Source organism: Corvus brachyrhynchos, unplaced genomic scaffold (assembly GCF_000691975.1).
Source record: "Corvus brachyrhynchos isolate BGI_N302 unplaced genomic scaffold, ASM69197v1 scaffold23, whole genome shotgun sequence".
NCBI classification, from domain to species: domain Eukaryota; kingdom Metazoa; phylum Chordata; class Aves; order Passeriformes; family Corvidae; genus Corvus; species Corvus brachyrhynchos.
In genome coordinates, this window is record NW_008238983.1 from 2,804,132 (window position 1) to 2,826,343 (window position 22,212).

Here is a 22,212-nt window from a genome sequence, read left to right on the forward strand (position 1 = left end):
ATATCAATAGTAAAAGTGAAAAGAGCAAATTTTAAAACATACCAACTAAATAATTTTCCTTTTGTGGGAAATTTGAAAAAATACTAGTAATGAGAGTAAATTATGGTGAACAATTCTTAACAAATAATAACTTGATAAAGATAAGTAACTTCTCGTTTTTGTACGTTTTGTGTTCAAATATGTTGCTGGAGCAAATTACCTGGAGGTCAAGTCACAAGCTGTTACAAGGTGCATCATAGGCTGGATTGCCTACATGTCATAAGGAGATATAAGTAAAAACTATCTAATGAATTTCAGAGTGGAGAAGAAACTGTCTAGATGCTTTTTTCAGCTAAACTATTTTAAGGTGGAATGTTTATTCCATCATGCTTTATTCAGTTATTACTTTTTTGGAGAAAATCTGCAGTCCTACTTGTCTGCTTTGCAGTGGAGTCACTTTTAAAGCTTATCATGACTTCCATAACAAAGAAGTTTTCCTAAAACTTATCTATATATCTTATTGCAGTAGAAACTGCTAGGTGACATCAGATACGACTGTTGTAAATACAATTTGTGTGAATGATGCTTATTCCCAGAAAAATATTATCTTTAAAGTTTCACAAAAAGTAGCAGAGGTTCTTAAAACGCATGGAGAAAGTACTGCTATTATAAATATTTACAGTGAGAAAAATCTCATAATAAATGAAACAATAGATCCAGTGTAACACAGACTGTTTTCACAATTGCTGAGCATCTATAAAACTAGCTTAATTTGTGGACCACCTGATAGTTAGCAGCTCTGAAAACGTCAGATCCAGGTTTCTTGAGCTGGATAACTGGAAAGTGTTCCTAACGGACAGCCATACTTCATCTAACAAATAGATGCTATGAATGGAAGGTTCACATTTAACTTAAGACTCTTCTCTTAAGAACACTTATTCTCCTTTCCTACACCTTTGTTTTTCTCAAGTGTTTTTATCCTCTCCCTTCTCCTTTTTCCTCATCTTCTCGGTGCTTTCCCATCTTCGCACTTGCTCTTTCCTATTCCTATACTTGCCTCCCTCATCTTATTTACTCAGCATTCATGTCACTAAAGACTAGAAGCAAGCAAACAAACAAAAAAGACACTAAAAGACATAGTGGTTTAGATTTTATGACATGTAATTCCATGGTGTATAATTTTACTTAAGAATAAGCAGAAAAATACTAGAAGAAATCACATTCCATACAAGGGTTTTCCTATTTTTTTTTTTTTGCATATATGATTTCAACCACAGAATTTGTACTTGGACTTGCATCTCTGGACTTTTAACTTGGCCTGTCTTTTCTCATTGACCAAATAGATCAGCAAAATCAGCATTCACATTACTTTCTGCTGATTACATTGCTACAGAATACTGAGATATAGTCACAGATAAACCATGAAGAGAGCTTCCTATTTGTAAATCAACAGGAAAATCAAACATATACTTCAGTTAAAAAATATTAGAAAGGGATTAAACCACTGTCAATACGCCTCTGATGCTGTGAATACCAAAAGTCCTTCCTCACAAGGGGTTACAAGGCTGTGCTGGAATCCAAAGAAATAGTGAAAGTAAAGAACATATTACTGATCACTCTATGCTTTTCCATTCTACTCTTTCAGATACATTCTTGTCCACTGACCTTTCAGATATGAAGGCAATCTAGTCCATGTTTTCCAAAATATGGGCAATGCCTTTATAAGTACTGTGTTCCCCTAAGCAAATGGTTAATAACTGGAAGTCTCGTCAGTTATTAAGAGTATATTATGTCAATCTCACTTTTTACAGAGACGTGCAATCAAAGTACGTTTAGAAAATAACTTAAGCACTTTTATTTTATATATATATATACACATATGTATAAATATATATTCCATTTCAAAAGGCAGGAAATAAATAAAAAAACACTACGCTCTTTTCTCAAACTTGGTAAAAGTGCATGTGGGTGAAATCAAGAGCAAGAAAAATTATTCCAACTATTTTTTTTCATGACAGGATTTTTTCTAAATCATATTTGTCTTTAGTGCAACCATTTCACTCAGATCTGATAAGATTATTAGCATGTATTATCTAGTTCTGGGTTATACTTCTTAATATAAAAAAACCAAAAGTCACTTCAGAACAAGTATCATCTTTAAAAAAATGAAATAAAAGGAATTTATGTAGCTTCACTGTCTCAAAAAGTGCGAAGATATAGTATAATGTTATGGCTCCCTCTTTTGGATAACAGATATCTAGTATTAAATAATAAGAAAACTCATCATGTCCTTAACACCAAAAAAAAACTCCTCAGGGCTCGATTTTTTTCCCCCAGATAATCCTTAACAATGATTAATGCAGTCAATAAAAACAAGCTTTTTATAAGTTTCTTGCAAAATGCAATTATATTGTAGGTGTCCATTTTATAAAATAGACATGCATTTACAAGATAGCACTGTAGTTAGAATATTTTTGAAATATGTTGAACATTAGTCTATCAAGTACCTATAAAAACTGGAACATGAAACTCTGATGGATTGCTCCTTATTTTAACAGTGTTGTTAATACAAAATAGAGAACACTAAAGAGATGATTGATGAAAGCACTTACCCTCTGAACAAGTGACCAGAAAGGAACAAATTTTACTCCTACACTATTATTTCTTCATTTATAACTGTGAGTGAAAAATAAAATGAATGGTCACTTGGGTTCTTCTTTTAGAATCTCCATGGTAAATGCAACCCAGTTGGAAATCCACAGATTTATATGCACTGGTTTTTGAACATACCATTAAAGAATAAAAAGAAATGTGACATGTTTAGAATTTAAAGAAAAATAATAATTTCTGTAAAATAAAATGGTTTTTTGTTAAATGAGGAAGGTGAGGAAAGAGTAACATTGTTAAAATGTATCAATCAACAGAAAATAGTGACTCCTGACAGAGGTTAAACTTCTATGGTTTAAGATCTTTTCCTAATGTAAGATTAGTAATCATTGTTGTCTTTATAGATATTGTTGCATTTAATTCTGAATTTGGATTTTGTTTTCCCAAGTACTGGCAGCATACCACCATTCTTCTACATTAATATCTAGTCACAATTCCATAAAAGGTTCAATTTTCATCATGTATCCCTGTCTGCTGCCGTGAGACAACTAGAAATAAAATTTTTGCAAAAATGCCCATGCAAAATTCAGTAGCACTATTCAATGACTTCAGCAGCATCAGCTAGAAGGCAGAGTTTATTTCACTCAAAACCCCTTCCTATTGCTTTCTTATTCCTTTATATAAAATATTGATGTTAGGCAGGCACATATAAATGAATGGATTTACAGGTTTTGTTTAGCACTTTCTATTCCTAAAAATAGCCATTCCTAAACATTCATTATGATGTTGAGCTGTACAATTATAAAATTAGCTGGATTTATATCAACTAACTTAAAATTGTTATGTCATGATGGTCATTTTTATTACACCATTGCAGTGTGTTTTCTCAACGTCCCGAACTGCAATAGGACAGTTGCATTTGACTAGGGTGGGTCATTATTATTCATTCTATTTATTAGTAACAGTAACTATAAAATGTTTATTTTATAATCAACACTGCAGTAATGAGAATTAGATGAGGGTACATCTTTCCCATGAAGAACTGCCTGTGGATAGTGCATATAATGACAGTGTTTCAGAGTTAGGAAAAACAAGGCAATTTAGCAAGGCTTATTGAAAATAGAAATTAGGCTGTTTAACTAAGTGATGTTGTATACTCCCAGCCATACTACTAAAACATGACAGCAAAATTTGGCTGTAATAAAGATTGCAGAATCACAAAGTTAAAAAGAGGGAAGAAATTCCCTTGTACAAGATATAAGTTTGTTTCACATGAACTATCTCTTCTATTTAAACCAAGAAAAGATTAAAAATCAGAGCCTGAGACATCCTTATGTATAATTAACTATGCACCTTTTTTTCCTGTTACTTTTGAGTTAATTTGTTTTCTATGAAGTCACACATTTATGATTTGTCTTAGCCGTATGAAGCCCAAAGACACATCTCCTCATATATCCTTTGCTCTCAATTTTTTAGGAATACAAGAAGGAACGGAGAGAGTCACAGACATTTGAGTTTATGCAATAAAGTTTTAAAGCCAGACTATGCACTGCCATTTCAGGCAAAGCTAGATCAAAAGTACTAGACCAGAAACCATAAAGCTTATGCTTTGCTATATCAACTTTTTTTCAATCTTATTTCTATTCTTTTTCAATTTGAAATGGGAACCATATACATGGTTTCATGCAGTTATAATTTTGCTTTTTACTGGCTTTTAACCAAAATGACAAGGAAAATATAGGAGGCAATTCTGAAATGCTGTCTGAAATTACTCTGTGTGTTTTGAATTAATCCAAATAAATCACATGACAATCTGAATGTTCTGGGAATTCATGCTGAGAAATAGATTATTAAATCCTCAGATCTGGTTCAGGTATTACTAAAGGAAATATGCCTCATGCCATTTAAAGCTGACTTGTATTTTAAGAGAAATAAACTATTTATTTCCTTCTCTGGTAGCTAGAAAAAAAAAGAACAAAATAGCAGGTAGCAAAACAGTCGTATCAGCAATAACAACTGCATTGTCATCAGAGCACAATTAAATTATTAAAGACATATGCAGAGACATATTCCTCTACCTTTAGATGCAGTTCTAGATGGGTCTGAAGTCTCCTGAAATTTCCTGCCATGGGAGCAATGATAAACCACATATAAGTCTTCATTAACAATACAAATTTGAGGAGGGCAAATTCAGGAAATACTACAGGAGATCTCAAAACCTCATCGTGGAAAAGTTTAATCAAATTTTCAATAAGAAATTGAACATTAAAGCCAAACTCTCAGCTACTGCTCAGAGCTCTTGGTGGGCTTCTCTGCAGGACTTTCAAACACCAGAGGGCCACATTCAAGCTATTATCTCTTGAGAGGGAGTATAAATATAGACCATTAGGAAACAAATAGTGGGACAGGGCTCCACTAAAAAAGCATATACAACTAATGTCCAGAGCTACGTATTAGTGTGATACCCTTTCTGTCATTTCGTCAGAGGATGGGGGAAACATTTTAACAAACTGGCATGATTAAAAACTTCTTTGGGAAGTTCCATGAAACACTTTACCATCAGTGCTGTGCCGTGGCTACCCAGTGTTCTGTGGTTCATTTGTCACAGTTTTCAGGAAAATAGAGAAGGATTTATAAACCCCAAGGGAATGAATGTCACATTGGTTTGTTTATTTGTTTATTTATTTATTTGACAAGGGACTCAGCAGAAGATCTCATTTCAGTACAGTGGGATTTCAAGTTGGCAGCCACTTCATGCATACTATCAGGAATCCTAAAAATCTCAGTGTTGAAACTGTTGAAATATTCATTATTTTCTCTATATGCAATACCAAGTTTTAAAAATCTTTTCCCGCAACTTGTTCCTGGTACAACTGAAACTAAGTTTGAGGCCCAAATGAGTGAAACTGTTAACACTTATAAAGAACCCAATAGACACATGGTGTACTGGAGAAAAGCCAGTATAGCTCTTCAGTAGGAAATTCCTGCCTCACAGACCTATTCAAGTTTTCTGAGGAGTCATTAAGCATAGCAGTAGCTTTGACCTCTTTGATATGATCTAGCTGTACTTCTAGAAGGCTTTTGACAGGGTGACTCACCAAATGATCTTAAGCACCCATGAGCTAGAAGTGAAGGTCCCTGCATATATCATTAATTGATTAAATAAAAACAATTTTAATTAATTTTAATTTAGTAAATAAATAAATATTAATTAAATAATAAATCCATTGAATTGATTAAATGACAGAAACCAGCAGGGAAAAGTAAATAATGAGTTTTGACATTGAAATGTCTGTTTCAGTGTTCCACAGGGATCTGTACTAGAGCCAGAAACACACATACTCATAAATAAACTGAAAACAGGTTTGGAAATCAAGGTGAAAAACTTTGCAAGTGACATTCAGCATGTGCTGGGATAAAGTTAATTTATTTCATAGTGGCTAGTAATGGGCTGTGTTTCAGATTCGTGTTGGAAACCCGCATTGATAGAAATGTTTTCATTACTGCTGATCAGGGCTTATACAGGGCCAAGGCCTTTTCTGCTCCTCACAGCACCCCATGGGTGAGCAGGCTGGAGGTTCACATGAAACTGGAAGGGTCACAGCCAGAACAGGTGACCTTAACAGACCCAAGTGATATTCCAGACCAAATGGCATCATGCTTCAGATATAAAGCTGGGCAGAGAAAAAGGAAAAGAGGGATGTTCAGCATAAAGTTGTCTTCCCAAGTAACTATTAAATGTGATGATGAAGCCCTGCCCTCCTGGAGATGACTGAGCACCTGCCTGCCCATGGGAAGCAGTGAATGAATTCCTTGTTTTACTTTGCTTGTGAGTGTAGCTTTTGTTTTACCTATTAAATTGTTTTTATATCAACCCATGAGTTTTCTCACTTTTACTCTTCTGTATCTCTCCACTGTTCTACCATATGGTGAGGAGTGGCTGTGTGAGGCTTAGTTTCCACCTGGGGATAAACCACCACAACACAGCAAAATAAAGCCAAGGGGGTGTGCAAAGGAATCTTATGGCTATATATGAAAGGAATCTCATGGCTATATGGCTAAGCTAACATACTTCAACTTTGAAACTTTGTAATGCACCTCTCCATAACTTTTCAATATTATTGCAGACCCTAGCATTATTTAGCTTGTACCAACTGTCACTCTCCCAGAAAATTTCCATTATGAAGTCTCACAGATGGTATGGACATAGTAGACCCACTTTGGCCTGAGGCAGGGGAGAGAAGAAGACAGTTTACCCATAAGGATTTGAGCCTTGCTATGCCAACCAATCTCTACCTTACAATGGTCTAATAGCTACAGGAGTTCGCCATACTTACATTTGAAGTCTATGCAATACAGTGAGTGGACACACAAATGATACATGATGAAATGGTTATGAAATTATGTGAAGCCACACACATGGTAAAACCCAGACTAAAAATTTAAAATAATAAATTCTTACTACTTGCCACTGGGGAATTACACCATAATGTAACAAAAGATAATGCAGGAAAACTTTAGCCCAGGGCTGTGCTGTCAATAAAAAACCAAACTATGCCATATATCATGATGAAATTAAGTAGAGAGAGCGAGTAAGCTGCTGTTTCTATATGCATGAAGCAACAAATTATGATTGCCAATCTCAAGAGATACACCAAAAAAAAAAAAAAAATAGAAGAGATTCAGAAGGGGGCTACAGTTGCAATCAAAAACCTGGCACAGCTTCCATACAAGAAATGATTAAGCAGGCAGTCCCAGATCTTTCCATCTTGGAAAAAAGACAGCTGAATGAGAAATTGATTTAAGTCCATACATTCATCAGTGGCAAGAAGAGTGGAGAGGGAATAACTATTTACCATGGCTTCCAATGGCTGTACTCGTTGTCTAATGAAGATGTCACTTACAATGTTCAAAAACAAACAAAAAGGGTTTGTTCTTTTCACAAGATTGTTAAAATATGAATGTCCTTGCAGAATATTGTTTCTCTGAGACACTTACATGCTTTCAAAGAAAACTTTGAGAAAGTCATGGCAAAGAGAATCTATGGGGGACTACTACCTAATATTTGCAGACTGAGAAAACATACAGAAGAAAAGCTATTATATGCTTCTCCACACTTAGGCACTATCATGAGTGACTGCTTGTTGAAGACATCCTGATTTTGTTTTATCAGGTTACTACTAATAAGCACTACTTTATTGTACTTATTTTGAATTTATTCATGTTTCGTGTTTATCTTTCTTTAAAATGACATGTGAGTGAACAAGTTTTTGGTTCTTTGTTGGGGGACTGCTTTTAAGTTTTAAAAAGAGTATCAGACCTAAAAATAAGAAAAAGGAAAGTTATCATAATTTATATTTCTGAGATCTATTTTATTGTTGCAAATAAGAGAATTACCATTTGTAGGTATTTTAAAGTGTTTATTATGGAAATATAGGATGAAATCTCAGTTGCAGCAGACTCCTTTCAGACAACCTGAGATAAATTAATACCAAAAATTTATGTTAAGGTTATGCGTTATTTCTGTGCACAAATTCCTAGGCTTTCAAGCGTACTGCTCAGCTCTGAGAATAAGACTTTCCTAGATTTTGTGATCGCATCGGAGACAGCAGAAGGACATAGAGGAGGTTGAGCTCTAATAAATGACAGCATTCAGCAGCTGCTCAATTCCCTGAGGAAGGAAGCAGCAACAATGGGCTAGAATTACATTCTGAATTTGCTAACCACCTTTAATTGGTCAGCAACTCAGTTTTTCCAGTCCAGAGAAGTGAATGTATAATCCCTTGCAGGCAGTAATTAAGTCCTTCTCTATAGGAACAAGATTTCTTATGACTCAGATGTACATGAGCAAAAAAAAAAAGTATGGCAGAGATTAAAGTTTTTAAAAAGACTTTGAGATACTAGCTTGAAGATGTCTTTATTCTGAGAAATTCTGCTTGTAACAACCTCTTGGGCCATTATACAAGCTGTAGACTCAGGAAGTTTAGCAAGCTCTCATTGTGGTACATGTCATGCTCAGGAGATATGCAGAGATAGGAGGCACCAGATGTGGAAACTCAGAATGCTTCGTTAGGAGTTGGCTGTGTGACCAGAGTAGACTGAAGCATAATGAAACAGCAAGAAAAAGAAATTTACTGAAAACATGTAGTCCCAGTTATCAGGAGAACTGGTAGGTCCCGTATTAACAATGCTGACATAGGTGAATCTCATCTGCTTCATGCAGAGACAATAATGAGAATCAATATGTCTGGAAAATAGGGGCCTATGCCTCCCGATATGTTTTGGGTTTGTATCTGGCAGATAGAAGGCTGTACTGCTTATGAAAAAACCCGGAACACACAAGCAAACAAGAAAACCTCAACCCCCCAAAACCCAACAAAAATAAATCCCTCAATTTTGATTCCTGCAGGGTATCAGTGTCAAAGTACAGACAATCTGGTTATGAGTGACAAAACGTGAAACAATCTTAAAGGGGAGGAAAAGAGAAGAATTTTTCTTTGATGATAGCACTTATTTTTTCCTCATGTTTCTAAAGGCTGTTCTTTAAAACCATGAATGTGATGAATGTGTTGCATTTGTAAATAAGGTGTGGCATAAAAATTTATAATGCACCTTCATTATATGATAAGACTGAAATGTGTTCCCTGTGGAGAAAAATCAATACTAAAGATCAAAGGAATATCTTCAAAAGTCCTTGCTTTAAGGGTTTACAAGTGCTATATTTCCTTGCTCTCCTCACGTTGATAAAAAGGAGATCCTCTAAAAATGTTCATTATTGAAGAAAAAAGTCCTTTTTTTTTTTTTTTAGTGAGAAAATGCACATTTCACATTTGTAATCTAGTGACCTGCTGCCTCAGAAGCAGATATTTTAAAAGCCTCTTTTAGCTTCATTTAATACCATTGCTAAGAATTGAGAGATACTTTACATGGTGGGTTGGGAGTGCTGCAGCCTTCGTTCACTGGCTGATGGAAGGGTGGTTGGAGGACAAGCAGTCCAGAAACAGTTTCATCTGCTCCTCAGAAGATACTTGCTCCAGAGAAGGGCTGATGGTACTTTCACTGCCCAAGGAGAGTTGCTTTAAACCACAGCTATGTCTCTGCACAATTCTGCCAGTGGGGATTGTCCAAATATGAATCAACACTTTCTCCTGCCAGATCCACCCAGAGGATTGGAGTTACTCACTGTGAGTGCTGTAGAGAGGGTGACTGAGGCCATGATGAGGTGAATTTGGACCTGTATCTCCAATGTAGATACCCAAGAGTCTGGAAAAACTCTAAAATAAATGCTAACTCTCTCTTGTCACAGCAAGAGAAATGTTTCTTCTAATACGTCTACAAACCATAGATTCATTTGCCTAAAGACATTAACTCAACAGACATTCCAATAGAAATTGCTATTATTTCAAATTCCCTATAAATTTATTTTTATTAGTATGACTCCTGGAGACATGTAGCTAAGGGAACCTGCACTGGTGTCCCAGAAATTAAGAATTGCCTTCAGCTGTTTTCTGGCAAAATTTTCAAACGAGCTTATCTTTACTGCATGTATTGCTGAACAGATCAGCAACCCAACAGGCAAAAAGCAGCTCTGAAAATCTGTTCTGAAAGGTTTGCAGTGGGAGCTGCTGAGTGGGAAAATGTTACTTTATTAGTGTGGCCCATGTTTCTGTGCCTGAAGAGGATCTGAGTTTGTACTCAAAGAATGGGTGCTCGTCAGTCAAAAAAACCTGTCCCTTAAGCTTTGGGAATCCCTCAAAAGCTACTTTGGCTCTCCTAGAAATAAATGAAAACACCTTTCTTGATTACCTCAAGTTTAGTCCGTATGCACATTGGTTGTTTCCTTTTAATCTTTTCATCCTTATTCCCAACCCCATCTTTATCCATGGATAGGAGAGGGAAGAAAAGAACCCCAACTTTCAGGCAGAAGAATGCTAAAAAAGAATGCTGTTTTTAGAAAGTCTTACATCCAGAGTCTATATTCATGTTTGCACTATGACTGCACTCAGAGAATATTTGAGTGCTGCAGTCAGAGGGAAGCATGTGTATGCATACCTGGGATATCTTTAATTAGTTGGGGAAGTAATAAAAGTGAGACTGCAATGGCACAGATCCAGCCTCTTCCTAAATCTTGGTACTACTGGTGGCAGTGTGCTGTTTATAGCACAGCCTTTTGTTGCTACAGCTTCACCATTCTTAGTGCTCAGTCTAGGTAGATTAAAGATGCATTCAGATGTTTTGTTTTCCAAAAAAAAAAGGCTGACAAAGCCAATGAGACTGCTTCCATGCATGCAGGCTACACAAGATTTATATTTTCTTTATCCTGTTAAAATACGTACTTAGTTTTACAGATTGTTTAGATCATCCTGAAGATTAGTTACATCTTTCTTATTTAGAGATTGGAGTGCAATACGGAGCACTGCTGCTGCAGTTAACTCTGCTATTTTTAGCTACTTTAGCACCTGATCCGATTCTTTTAGAACACAAATTTTGCTTCACTGTTAACAAACGAAACAAACTAATGTGGGATACATTATCAAGTTGCCGAAGGTTAGCTTTTCTTCATGTCATGCTTATGGGTGACTGTGCTGCACTAATTAAAAACATTGCCATGGTGATTGCTATAGAAACATTTAAATTGGCATCATCAGTAACAAATCCTTGCTATTGATCCCAGCAAGGCTTATTTCACACTACACCTGAAGAATCTAAATAGAATATTTTGCATTCAAAAGGACTTTGAGAGATAAATTTTTTACAGTTGTTACTGTGCTCAGGAGAATAATGTTTTTCATACAGAGATAATTCATTTACCTGGAACTGTTTTAGGATTCTGATATCAAAGTCCTTACTGCAAGGAGAGACTGAAATGGTTCTAGGCTACCACTACATATCTCTCAAACCACACAAATGAAAAAATACTTATTACCTCCACTCAGATTCACTGATTTGCAAAATGGGGAAGAAAATCAGTTTCTCGAAAATATTTGGCATTAAAATATTTAACACATGAATGCCCAATCTTAAGAGACGTTTTCCAAGATAACTAGAAAGAAAACCATTTTCTGTAGTTTGACAAGAACAAGAAGTTGACATTTTACTGACTAAATGATGGGAGCAGAAATGAAGCGAGGAGAGATTGCATATAGAATATTGATTGGTTGCTTGGAAAAAGAAATTGTTCTCTTTGTTTTCAGATGAAAAATCTTTGCTCATCTTAGAAGAAATCAAGTTAGATGTTTATCACAATGTTCAGAAGACACACTGACCCAGACTAATAAGTCTCTTTTTACACCTGAAAGGTCCAATTATTTTAAAAATGAAAAAGCAAGAAAAAAATGGGCTATAACTTCATTCTTTGGTTTTGTTTTTTCCTCATTCTTCTTGACATTAAGGATTCCACCTTTCCCCTCCGTAGTAACGTCCTGCTAATTATCAAGGAAATCAGTAGAGGGCAGCGCTACACAGAAAACCAAACGTGTAAAGCAATCTCAGTTCAACTTCTGCCCTGGCTGGGACGAAATGTGGGAACCTAGAATCCTTCGAGAAAAAAACCTCTGTGAAAAATTGCTGTTTGCACAGAGATAATTTCTTCTAGCAGGTTGAGAACATGTGTGCACGAAGCACTGGGTTCCTTTGAATTGGAAAAGTTTGTCTTACTTTTCCAGACTATACCACAATCCTTTGTTTCAGTATTAAACTCCACCTTCTGAGTCTACCAAGACCAACTCCTGACCTGCTTGAACAGTTGACAATGAGACAAGATGCATAAGCCAATGACCACCTTGAAGTATTTCTCTGAGTACAAACAAAAGAGTAGTATAAACATCTCCTGCATTTAAATGAGTATGGCAAATAGTGTTTGGATAGAAAGGAATGAAGGCAATTTCAGGAAATTAAAAATGTGCAGTTTTGAAATAACAAAAGTGAAGCACTTGAAATTTTGTTTACATTTTAAATTATCACCAAACTGAACATGCAATCATACATCTCTAAAATGCTAAATGAAAATATATTGATGTCACCCATCCTTCTCTCTTTAAAAAAAAAAAGAGTAAAATCAAAGCAGACTAAATCATCTGACTGTCAGGTTTGTCTAAGTTTTGAAATAAGGACATTTTTGAGAGAAAATTTAAACTGTTTGGTAGTTTTGTATAACTACTTTTTCACAGCAGTCTTTCAAGGCTTAGAAGTTTTGGAAAATATATTTTTAGCATTTTTAATAGTTTATAGATTCACTATGTATTAAAATTTTGCCAAATTTGCATGTCATTTTCAGGAGGTTTTTTTCCCTTTATGGTTTGTTATGTTTTAATGGAGAAAAGATGGCATGGTCCAAGAAATTAGAGAAATAAATCAGTCACAACCTTAAATATATAAAAACACAATGTTTATGAGAATAGATACATAACAACACATAGTTCATATCAAACCAAAAGTAATCAAATCCAATATTTGATTTATAAGAACATTTGAATGCTATCCTTCAGAATGTGCAGAAGAGGAATTCTTGAACTACAGTTCAAATGCAGCTGTGAAAGAGAACTATTTGAGGACACATCAAGCAAGAATATCTCCAGAAGAGATAAGAGACTTGATAAGAGTCACTGGACAAAGTTGATTGTCTGACTTCTGAATACAGTATTTCCAAAGGTTCCTGTTGCTGCCTGCTTTCATTCTGCAATACCTTAAGCAGGATCTAATTTACAAAGAATGAAGAGGCCCTTCAATCCACCTCAGGTGATGCAGTGGGATGGATTTGAAGCACAAACAATGATGTCTTATGCTCTACATTAATAAATAGTGATTAAAATCATTCAGTGATTAAAATCTACTTCAGTCTAATTTTATACAGGGAATTTGACTCATCAAACTTAAACATGGATAGAAGATTGGCTGACTGTTGGGGTTTTTTTTCTCTTTTGATCTGTATCCAGTAAATTTCAATCACAAGGCACGATCATCATGTACGAAACATGTTTTCCAGTTAATGTCAAAATTTACTGGTATTAAATTAACCACAAGAGAGTTGCACTTTGCCCCTCTGCGTGCAACAGGAACATACTGAGCATTACAACAGAGAAAACCAGAATTCAAAGAAAACACATTCATGAATTTCTGCTAAGATCTATGTACATTCATGATTTTATGCAAATTGAGTTAATTTACTTGTGCTTTGACTCTTCACTTAAAATAGAAAACAAAAGAAAACAAGTTTTCCTGCGCTATATACATGATCTTCTGCATAAATATGACACCTATTAGGTTTTCTTCTTGTTTTTGAACATGATCTTAGAAAGTGATAAATATTCCAAGCCTTCACTTCTTGCTCAGCTAAAACTCTGTTTGAAGTTACTAAAATGCTAAGACTTTGATCCTCCTTCACAATTGCTAGTTAAGACCCTGAGTCCATACAGAATATCATCATTTTAAGACAATTTCACACAAGGGCACAATTCCAGTAATTTAATCATTAAGGCCTTTAGAGCACAATTCACTGAATGTTTTCCATTAAACAGTTTTGGTTCTCAACTGACAAATAATTTTCACAAAAAGCATCTTATTTCCAAAATGAACTTTTTGTACAGAAAAGACTCCCTTCCCCTCTCCTATAAAAACCCCAAACAAATATAAACAACAGAGTGAAAATAGCTGTTGGTAATGATGGGTTGCAGAAGAAAGGGGGATAATTTTGCATGGGTTTTTTAATTTCAAAATTTCTGAATGTTATGGCCTCATGCTACTATTACTGTTAATGGACCAGGATTCTCAAAGAAAATATACTTCTGCTGCTGAATTATTTTCCTATGATTTCTGTGATATACAATGACAGCTCAGCAAAAGATATCCTAAAGCAAAAACAGACTTAACATGAAAAAATTTATAGAAAAGACTGGGACATCAGGCACTTCATTTATACTGCCAGATAAAGAGTATGAGATTGATTTGGTTTGATTAAATATTGCTTACAAATCTCCACAGAAAACATCGGAGTAATTTTCAGAAAAATACTAATTACAATAAGGTTCTATATCATGAAAATTACCATTCATTCAGCCATGATCCAGGGAAATATGAAATACTTTCCAAATGGAGAATTATTTTCCAAATGCAGAATTTTGTTAACCTCAGCAGGATTCCTATGAACCCACAGTTGTCTAACAAGTACTTTTTGTTCTTGTTTCAAGAATCTGTGGAAGGCATCAATAATATTTTACAAATTCCATTTTATGACTTCCTTTCTGCAGAAATAAAAGAAGATCCTCTGGACAATTTGGGGCTAGCAAAGGGGAACAATGAGATGTATTAATCACAAGGTAACAGAAAATTCAGAATTGCAGACAATTCTGAACAGATGCTAAGGAAGGATAGCACCAGGCTGAGCTGGAAGGGATTAGGTTGGAAGGTTTCCTATTTGGGCTGTTTCCTTTTGTCAGGATGCTGCTGGTAGCTAAAGCTTTCAGATAAAGTATTTTACTATCTTGTGTTTTAACTTAATGTCTATATACGGTGTGAGTGAACTAATATAAGATGAAAAAAGATGTTAAAGAACTTGACTCAAAACTCTCTGAGTAATTTTCATGGTTATTTGTCATTCCCATGGGTTATTGTTGTGATCACTAGACTGTGTTCCTGTTTCCTTAGGGAAGAAAGTTATTTCAACTTACACAAACACTTTCCTCTGTCCCTTAGGTTCTTACAAGAGGAATACAACATTTGAAAATTTTTTTTCTGGTGAATTATTAGAGGAGTGGAGGCTAACAGCATCTGTGGAAATTATGAGGATTCACTCCTTTCTGACAGTTTTGCTTTGGAGCTCTGTGTTTTATGTGATTCATATGACGCCATCCCAGAAAAGGACTAACAAGCACTCGCACAGTGAAAGGATAACAGGATTGTCAGAGAATGATGGAAAAACACTGCACCGCACCAAGCGTGGTTGGATGTGGAATCAATTTTTCTTGCTGGAGGAGTACACAGGTCCAGACACTCAATACGTGGGCAAGGTAAGCCTTGTGTTTCAAGGATTCTTTAAAGGTGATGCATCTAACACCCTTGCTATTTTCACACCTTCTACACAGTTGTTTTGCTTTCTGTGCAGCAGTGGTCCCAATTTCTCATTAAGTCAAAGCACACCACAGACCACCTGAGATTCCATGATTGTTCAAAGCTGTGCGAGAAATGAAGCAGTTCAGTGAAAAAAAGAAGGAAACTGTTCAGACTAAAATGTTCTAATTTCTTATTACATATGCCCATGCAAGTTTTATCACTTTTTGAACAGTTAAACATAAATATTAGATAAGAGGATAGAAAAGTTATGATTTCATTCGTCTACCTTGTGGCATTCACCAGTATACTGGGCTGTGTACTTCCTCAAGTGAAATATACAATTCTATTGACAATAAAATTGCTGTCTATCCATGATTCCAAATAGGGGCGTAGTATTTGAGGGAAAAAAATCTGAGTTTTGTCATTTATGAAATAAACCGAAAATTTTACTTAATGACTTGAAGGGCTTTGCATTCTTTGAGATCTATCTACATCAGATGTTGTCGACAATGGCACCTCTGAATTCCAGTTGTCTTCAGTTCTACCTTCTCTGATAACATGCAACTCAGAGATTTCTAGATGTTTAGCCCTTTGGTGTCTCACCATCCACAGATCTGATTTATGGTCTAGTAATTTTTATCAAGATCTAGAATATCAGAGATCTAGAATACACCCAGAATGACTTACAATTAAGGAAATCTTGATCTTAACGGCTTAAATGAATAAATGCCCTTTCCAGTTTCTGTCATTCATCCACCATGTTGTCACTAGCTCTTATTGTCAGGTAGCTGTCTCATTTTCAGGTGCCTAGCTACTAAACTGATTTGGACATTTGTATATAAAAGTTCCAAGATATTTTTGAACATCAGTTAATATCTCTGGTCATGGCAGACATGATCATTGGAAAACAAAAAAATCATCTCTCTCTATTAAGGAACAAATGTCAAAGAAGTCAACCCTGGTAACTATGAACTTGATTCTGACCTTGTTCATACCAGCACCTGTACAGTTGTTTTCTGTGACATAAATTCTGACTTGAAGTAGGAGAAGTAAGACGAAGGCAAATAATCCTATTGCTAAATCTGTTTATCAGTGTGTAAAATAGGAAGGTTTATTGTAGGCAAAAAGGTCTTCAATAAAGGGTGAATTAATCACATAGAGATATTTCTAAAAACAACTTGTTTACAAGTATTATTTAATATTGAGTAGGCTTGCCAAGAAAACAAAGAAAAAGGTACACAATAATTCAAACTCCATAGCTGTAATTTCTACCTAGACTCACAGAAATAGACTAATTTTTTTTAAAATAGAAATCTGTCATAGAGGAGAAATAAATATTGAACATAAGAGCTGCTTCCAATTTCAGTCCCATTGAATATAGATGAAAGACTTCAAACCACTTTAAGACTCAGATAAATTAATCTTACATCAAGACCATCACCACCATCCCTGTTTCACTCATGGAATGCTTACATGCTTTGTTGCAACAGATGCAAACTTACCAGAGTAAGGTAAATTTGCATCTTACTTATTCCAAACTAACTAAAAGCTATTGGACCTTATTACCATGGACTTAAGTCCAGGAAGAAAACTCAATTGGCTGTAGAGCAGTTGGATCTGAGATGTTTCACTTCTTACAACATTTTACAATTGCATATTGATATTTTTTACACTTCACTGCAAAATATTACAGAAAGACCCCTGAGAGAGGTCAGCATCACTAAACAGAGATTCTCTAAACAGATGTAAATCACCCCGAATATTATCCTGTGTTCCAAAGAGGAGTTGCATTGAACTGATGAACTCCATGTTGTTTTTTAATTTTATAACATGATGAAATGATCACAGTTCTGTCCTCAGTGGTATAAAACTGTGATAAATTCATTTTGAGTTAGTTCAAATTATCCTAAGTACATGTGACATACAGCACCAAGAGGGAGATGCTACAACAAGAAGTCAAAGAAGGAATTTTTTTTAAAGAAAGAAAAAACACCCCAACAACTTCATTGAACAACATTGTTCTGAGAAAGGCTTAAATCGCAGGTTTATTATTCTCCTCCTCAAAGGGATGGTAATTAGCAAACTGGTATGTGTGAAGTAAGAGCACTTTTATTCCAACCCATGGGGACTAGCTCATAGCAAGCGTTCCTATCTATCCCCTCTTTAATATTGATAGGCACATGCAGAAGGGCTACTGGGGTAGAATAACAAATGTAGTATTAAAATTTAAATAAACTGAATTAAGAAACTTTATCAGAAAATAAACTTCGAGGGGATAATAGTCATAATATTAAAATCTTCATTTTCACACCCTATTTCAATTCTCATAAAATTTTTATCTGTGTGGTCATTGATTGTGTTTTGTTACTAATGTTAATTTATAGATATTTTATTTTGTTATGAGTGCATTCTGCTATTGGCAGTGGGGAAGAATCATTCGGGATGACATAATGAGATAAAATTTGTTTACTAAGAAGGATGGGTACACAGGATGGAGAGATATTCTGTGACATCCCCACACCTCTCATTCTCACTGCTAAGACCCCAATCCAGTTCAGATCAGCATCAGGGCAACTGGACACTTGCTTTGACCACTGGACCGTCCAAATCTTGTCTGGCAGTCTGGCCCCTATGAGAAGACTCCTTGTGCTCAGGCTCTACTAAGTTTCAAGGGTCTCTGGAGTGGAGTTTCTCCCTCATATCTGAGGTGCTATCATCTTAAATAGTAATTTTTATAGCTGGATTGTTGGCAGCCACCCTTCAAGGATGGGTGATATATGCAGAACAATTGCTTTGTGAATGTGATGGGAGTCAAGGTAAATTCAGACAACTTACAGTATGTCCACCTCATATCTTTCTTTCCTGCTGCCAACTCAGAGGATTCATCTGTCTCAAATACAGGTGAATGTAAAAGATAAGTGCATAGGGAGTCTCTAAATTTTTTAGGTCCTACTACTCATGCTTGTAAAAATGCAGAAACTGCTTATGGTATCCTTCAATTTCTTATCCTTCTAAATTATATTCAGGAAATTCTTAGACCAACCAGCAGATCCATCTTGCTACATGTCATTTATAAAATGCATAGGGAGATAAACATTGTTCTGGAGAGTTTACAAGTGAAATATTCAGTCAGACATATGTAAGGTAAGCAGTAATAGAGTCCTGTTTAAAAAATTAGCCAAGAAGAAAAAATAAATTCTAGAAAATAAAAATGGCCATATTCTTTCAAAATGCCTGTCGCTTAGTGAGGCTGTTGAATATCTCAATCAGATCACTAATGTGAGGAATTTTCAGAAGATGTAGTGAGAGGAACTGTAAAACCTGATTCTGCCTACTAAGAATTAATGGGAAAAGTGGATTATAATATATATTAAGAGTTAAATTTATGATATAAATTTCTTTTTAAAGGAAGAAAAAAAACTGTTGTGGTTTTTTGGGGTTTTTTTTGTGTGAAATAAGCTGTTGGGAAAATAAACACCTCACTGTATGTCATATCTGGGATCTCCTTTTCTTTCATTAGGGAGGGGCCATAGATCCAGCCCCTTAGCTGATACTGACTTTAAGTCCCTTGCAGAGCCTGAGATATGAAAATTAAAACACTGACTGTCTATGAGAAAAGTGTACAAAATGTACTCACTTCCTAACAAACAATCCAAAGAGATAATAACCTAAAAAAAAAGGACTAGCAATTCAGGAAGTATTAAAATGTTGATGAGGACAACATTCATTAATTGCACTGAAGGCTCTAACCATGTAGCCCTTGAGGGAAAATTAGTTTTCTTTTCCGAAGATAATATTGATTTTATGTGTCTCCATTTTTAAATGACTTACCTGATACCCATTGAATGGACATCACTTGTGCAAAATGCCAAATACCATTAACTCCAGTCCTTATGAAATTTCCCTAGACAAGAAGAAATAGACCTGATCAAAATCATTAGCCATTTTGGAAAACATGGTCCTTTATGTTTTGTAGCAGTATATTGAAGTGATTTCAAGAGATGATATTTTTCCTCCTTTAAGTCACTCAATTACATTTTTTACATGGAAGCTCTCCTCTCCCTATATCAAACAGGCATTTTGCTAATCAAAGTCTGCTAATCTTGATGGGCAGATAATGTGTGAAGTACCATGCCATATATGTCAGACATACAAAACTTTACAACCGAACACCTGCCGTACCCCAGAATTTTAAAAAGAAAGAACAAACAAGAATAAAAACTTTTTTTCACACCACCTGCAACTTTTCTTTCTCATAAGGGGGGAAATACAAAATCAAACACAAAATAAATGTCACTGTTCAAAATTAGCTGTTAATGAATAACCTCCTGTTTAATAACTTCCATAAAAATAAATGAACTAGGTTCTGCATGTCATAAGGGGCATTTCAATTGGATGCAAACTGAAGAAATATCTCTTTTCTACCACCAGTTAAGCAAGAAATTTGTTTCATGACATTTGCTTGTGTGTCTTAACAAGAAATATAAAGTGAAAAGAAAAATAATAAGAAGCTAGTTTTTTTGGGGGGAGAGTGTTTGGTTTGGTTTGGTTTTTGGAAGGGCAGAGTACAACATATGCAACCATTTATTTCTTGTAATCTGCGTTTATAAATATTCAGACCTCCACAAGGAAGGTTGTGTGCTGTAGCAGTGCATCTTATAAGAAAAAAGACAGACAAAACCAGAAGAACTTAATGTAACAATTGCCAACCTCACCAGACTAGGTTATTTATATAAAATTTCAATCAATTACCGCTTTGTACTGAACGGTTTTGGAGTTTTTTCTTATTATTTAATGGAATTGGATAGTATTTTCTTGTAAATATACACGGTAAAAGTACTAATGGCTGAAAATATTATTTCACATTACTTTGCTGTCTGTCTTTGGTACACCTACCAGTCCAGAGTAGGCTCCCTTTTCATATGCAAAGCAGTATATTAAAAAGCCCTTCCTTCATTAGTCCTGCACTCATTCATTCATGTCCTCTCAACATGTTGCTGAGGCCTTGGCCGTACTCAGTCTCTGCTCTGAGCAGTTTGGAAGGAAGAAGCTTATGGCCCCCAGAGGTGACCCAAACAAGCTGGCTCTTGGCAACACCGCAGTGCCCAAATCGGCAGTAACCTTAGTTGCTCCATCCTGAAGCATAATGTTCTCTTCCACAGTAATTTTTAATAACTACCTGATACTATTTTCTTTGTGTGTTTAATTTTTATCTTAATCTTGTGTTTGGAGTATGACAGAGAACTTACTTTTTTACTTGTGACCTTAATCAATTTATGTAATTTTTCCATAAGATTTCTTTACAGCATTTGCTATTTCCCCTCTACAGAGTCAGTTTAAGAGTTACCTATAAGGATGGGAGGTGCACTATCCTTTCAGAATTTCAAGTGTGCACAGTATCCCAAAGCCATCTTATAAATCAAATTCTTCTTTGAAGAGGATCTAATAATATATTTTCATTAGAATTTCTGTTTCGAAAGTATAACCAATATATTAAGATTAAATAAAAGAAGAAAAATTAGTAGGGTCTCCATTTGTCTTTCCTTTCTCAGACCTCTAGCTTTCCTTGTATTTAAATAAATACGAGGAAATAATGATGTATCAAAGCAAAAATGGAAAGAAAAATAAAGACAGTAAGTACCAAAGGAATAAGAAAAAGAGTCTGACCAATATTTTAAAAAATACAAAAGAGAAAACCTCTTTGATTCATAAATTAATAAACCATCTCCACTTACACTGCATTCTTCAGTTAGCACATTTTTTCAATAAACATTTGATCTAGCTTCAAGCAGCCATATCCCTAAGCAGATGAATCACCGAAATAAAGCTAAAATTGAAATGGGCAAACAGAAAAAAAAGTGTTAAAAAAGACCACAACAAGACTCTGTCTTAGGTACATTAATAACTTAATTGCAAAGACCAATAAGGAGCCTTAATTTTACTTGTTTAAAAATAATTTGTATTCTGAAGGCTTCCAACATAAGCCTTATTGAAAAATTGGTGGAAGTAAAATATACTTTTGTCAAAAAATAAAAAAAAGCAAAGTCTTCCATAAATTTTGCTATTTTAAAAAGGAGGCTGGAGGGCCAGGGAAGAAAATGATGAAAGACAACTGTTACACCTGCCAAACACAAGGGACTCTTTTTTTTTTGGAGGAAGGAGAGCAGTGATTTCTGACAACCTAAATATATTTTCGACTGAAGTTTCAAAAATAGTGATGAGATCTAATCACATCACGCATAACCCAAGTATAAACAGTTTAAACATGAAGTATCTTGAATGTTACATTGCAATAATGGGCCTAAGCTAGAATTTTGCTGTCAAATTTGAACATCATATTTCACATAAAAAAAGATTTATTTTTGAAAACAACTGGAATGATCAGAAGCTTCAAAGACATGAATAACAAGGGTGAGTTGGCATTGTTTGGTACAGATCGAGCAGCTGTCATGAGATCTGTCAGCTTCTGTGTCTTCAACTACATAAAAGATTGCTAAAAAAACAATCTGAAGTTCTTGTCATGTTCAGGACAAGAAGTTGGGTTCATATTTTCATAAGGTTGATTTACAGTCATCAGCA

At 35.1% G+C, this 22,212-nt stretch overlaps 1 protein-coding gene across 2 annotated transcripts in view; it reads left to right on the top strand.

Moving 5' to 3' along the window:
• Window positions 1–22,212, top strand: part of CDH9 (cadherin 9) — a 97,877-nt gene that overhangs the window by 13,289 nt on the left and 62,376 nt on the right. For both annotated transcript variants that reach the window (XM_017738742.1, XM_017738743.1), the window contains one exon: window positions 15,277–15,590. In XM_017738742.1, the coding sequence (XP_017594231.1) occupies window positions 15,363–15,590 (228 nt within the window). In that variant the 5' untranslated portion in view covers window positions 15,277–15,362. The remainder of the gene's footprint in view (window positions 1–15,276; window positions 15,591–22,212) is intronic.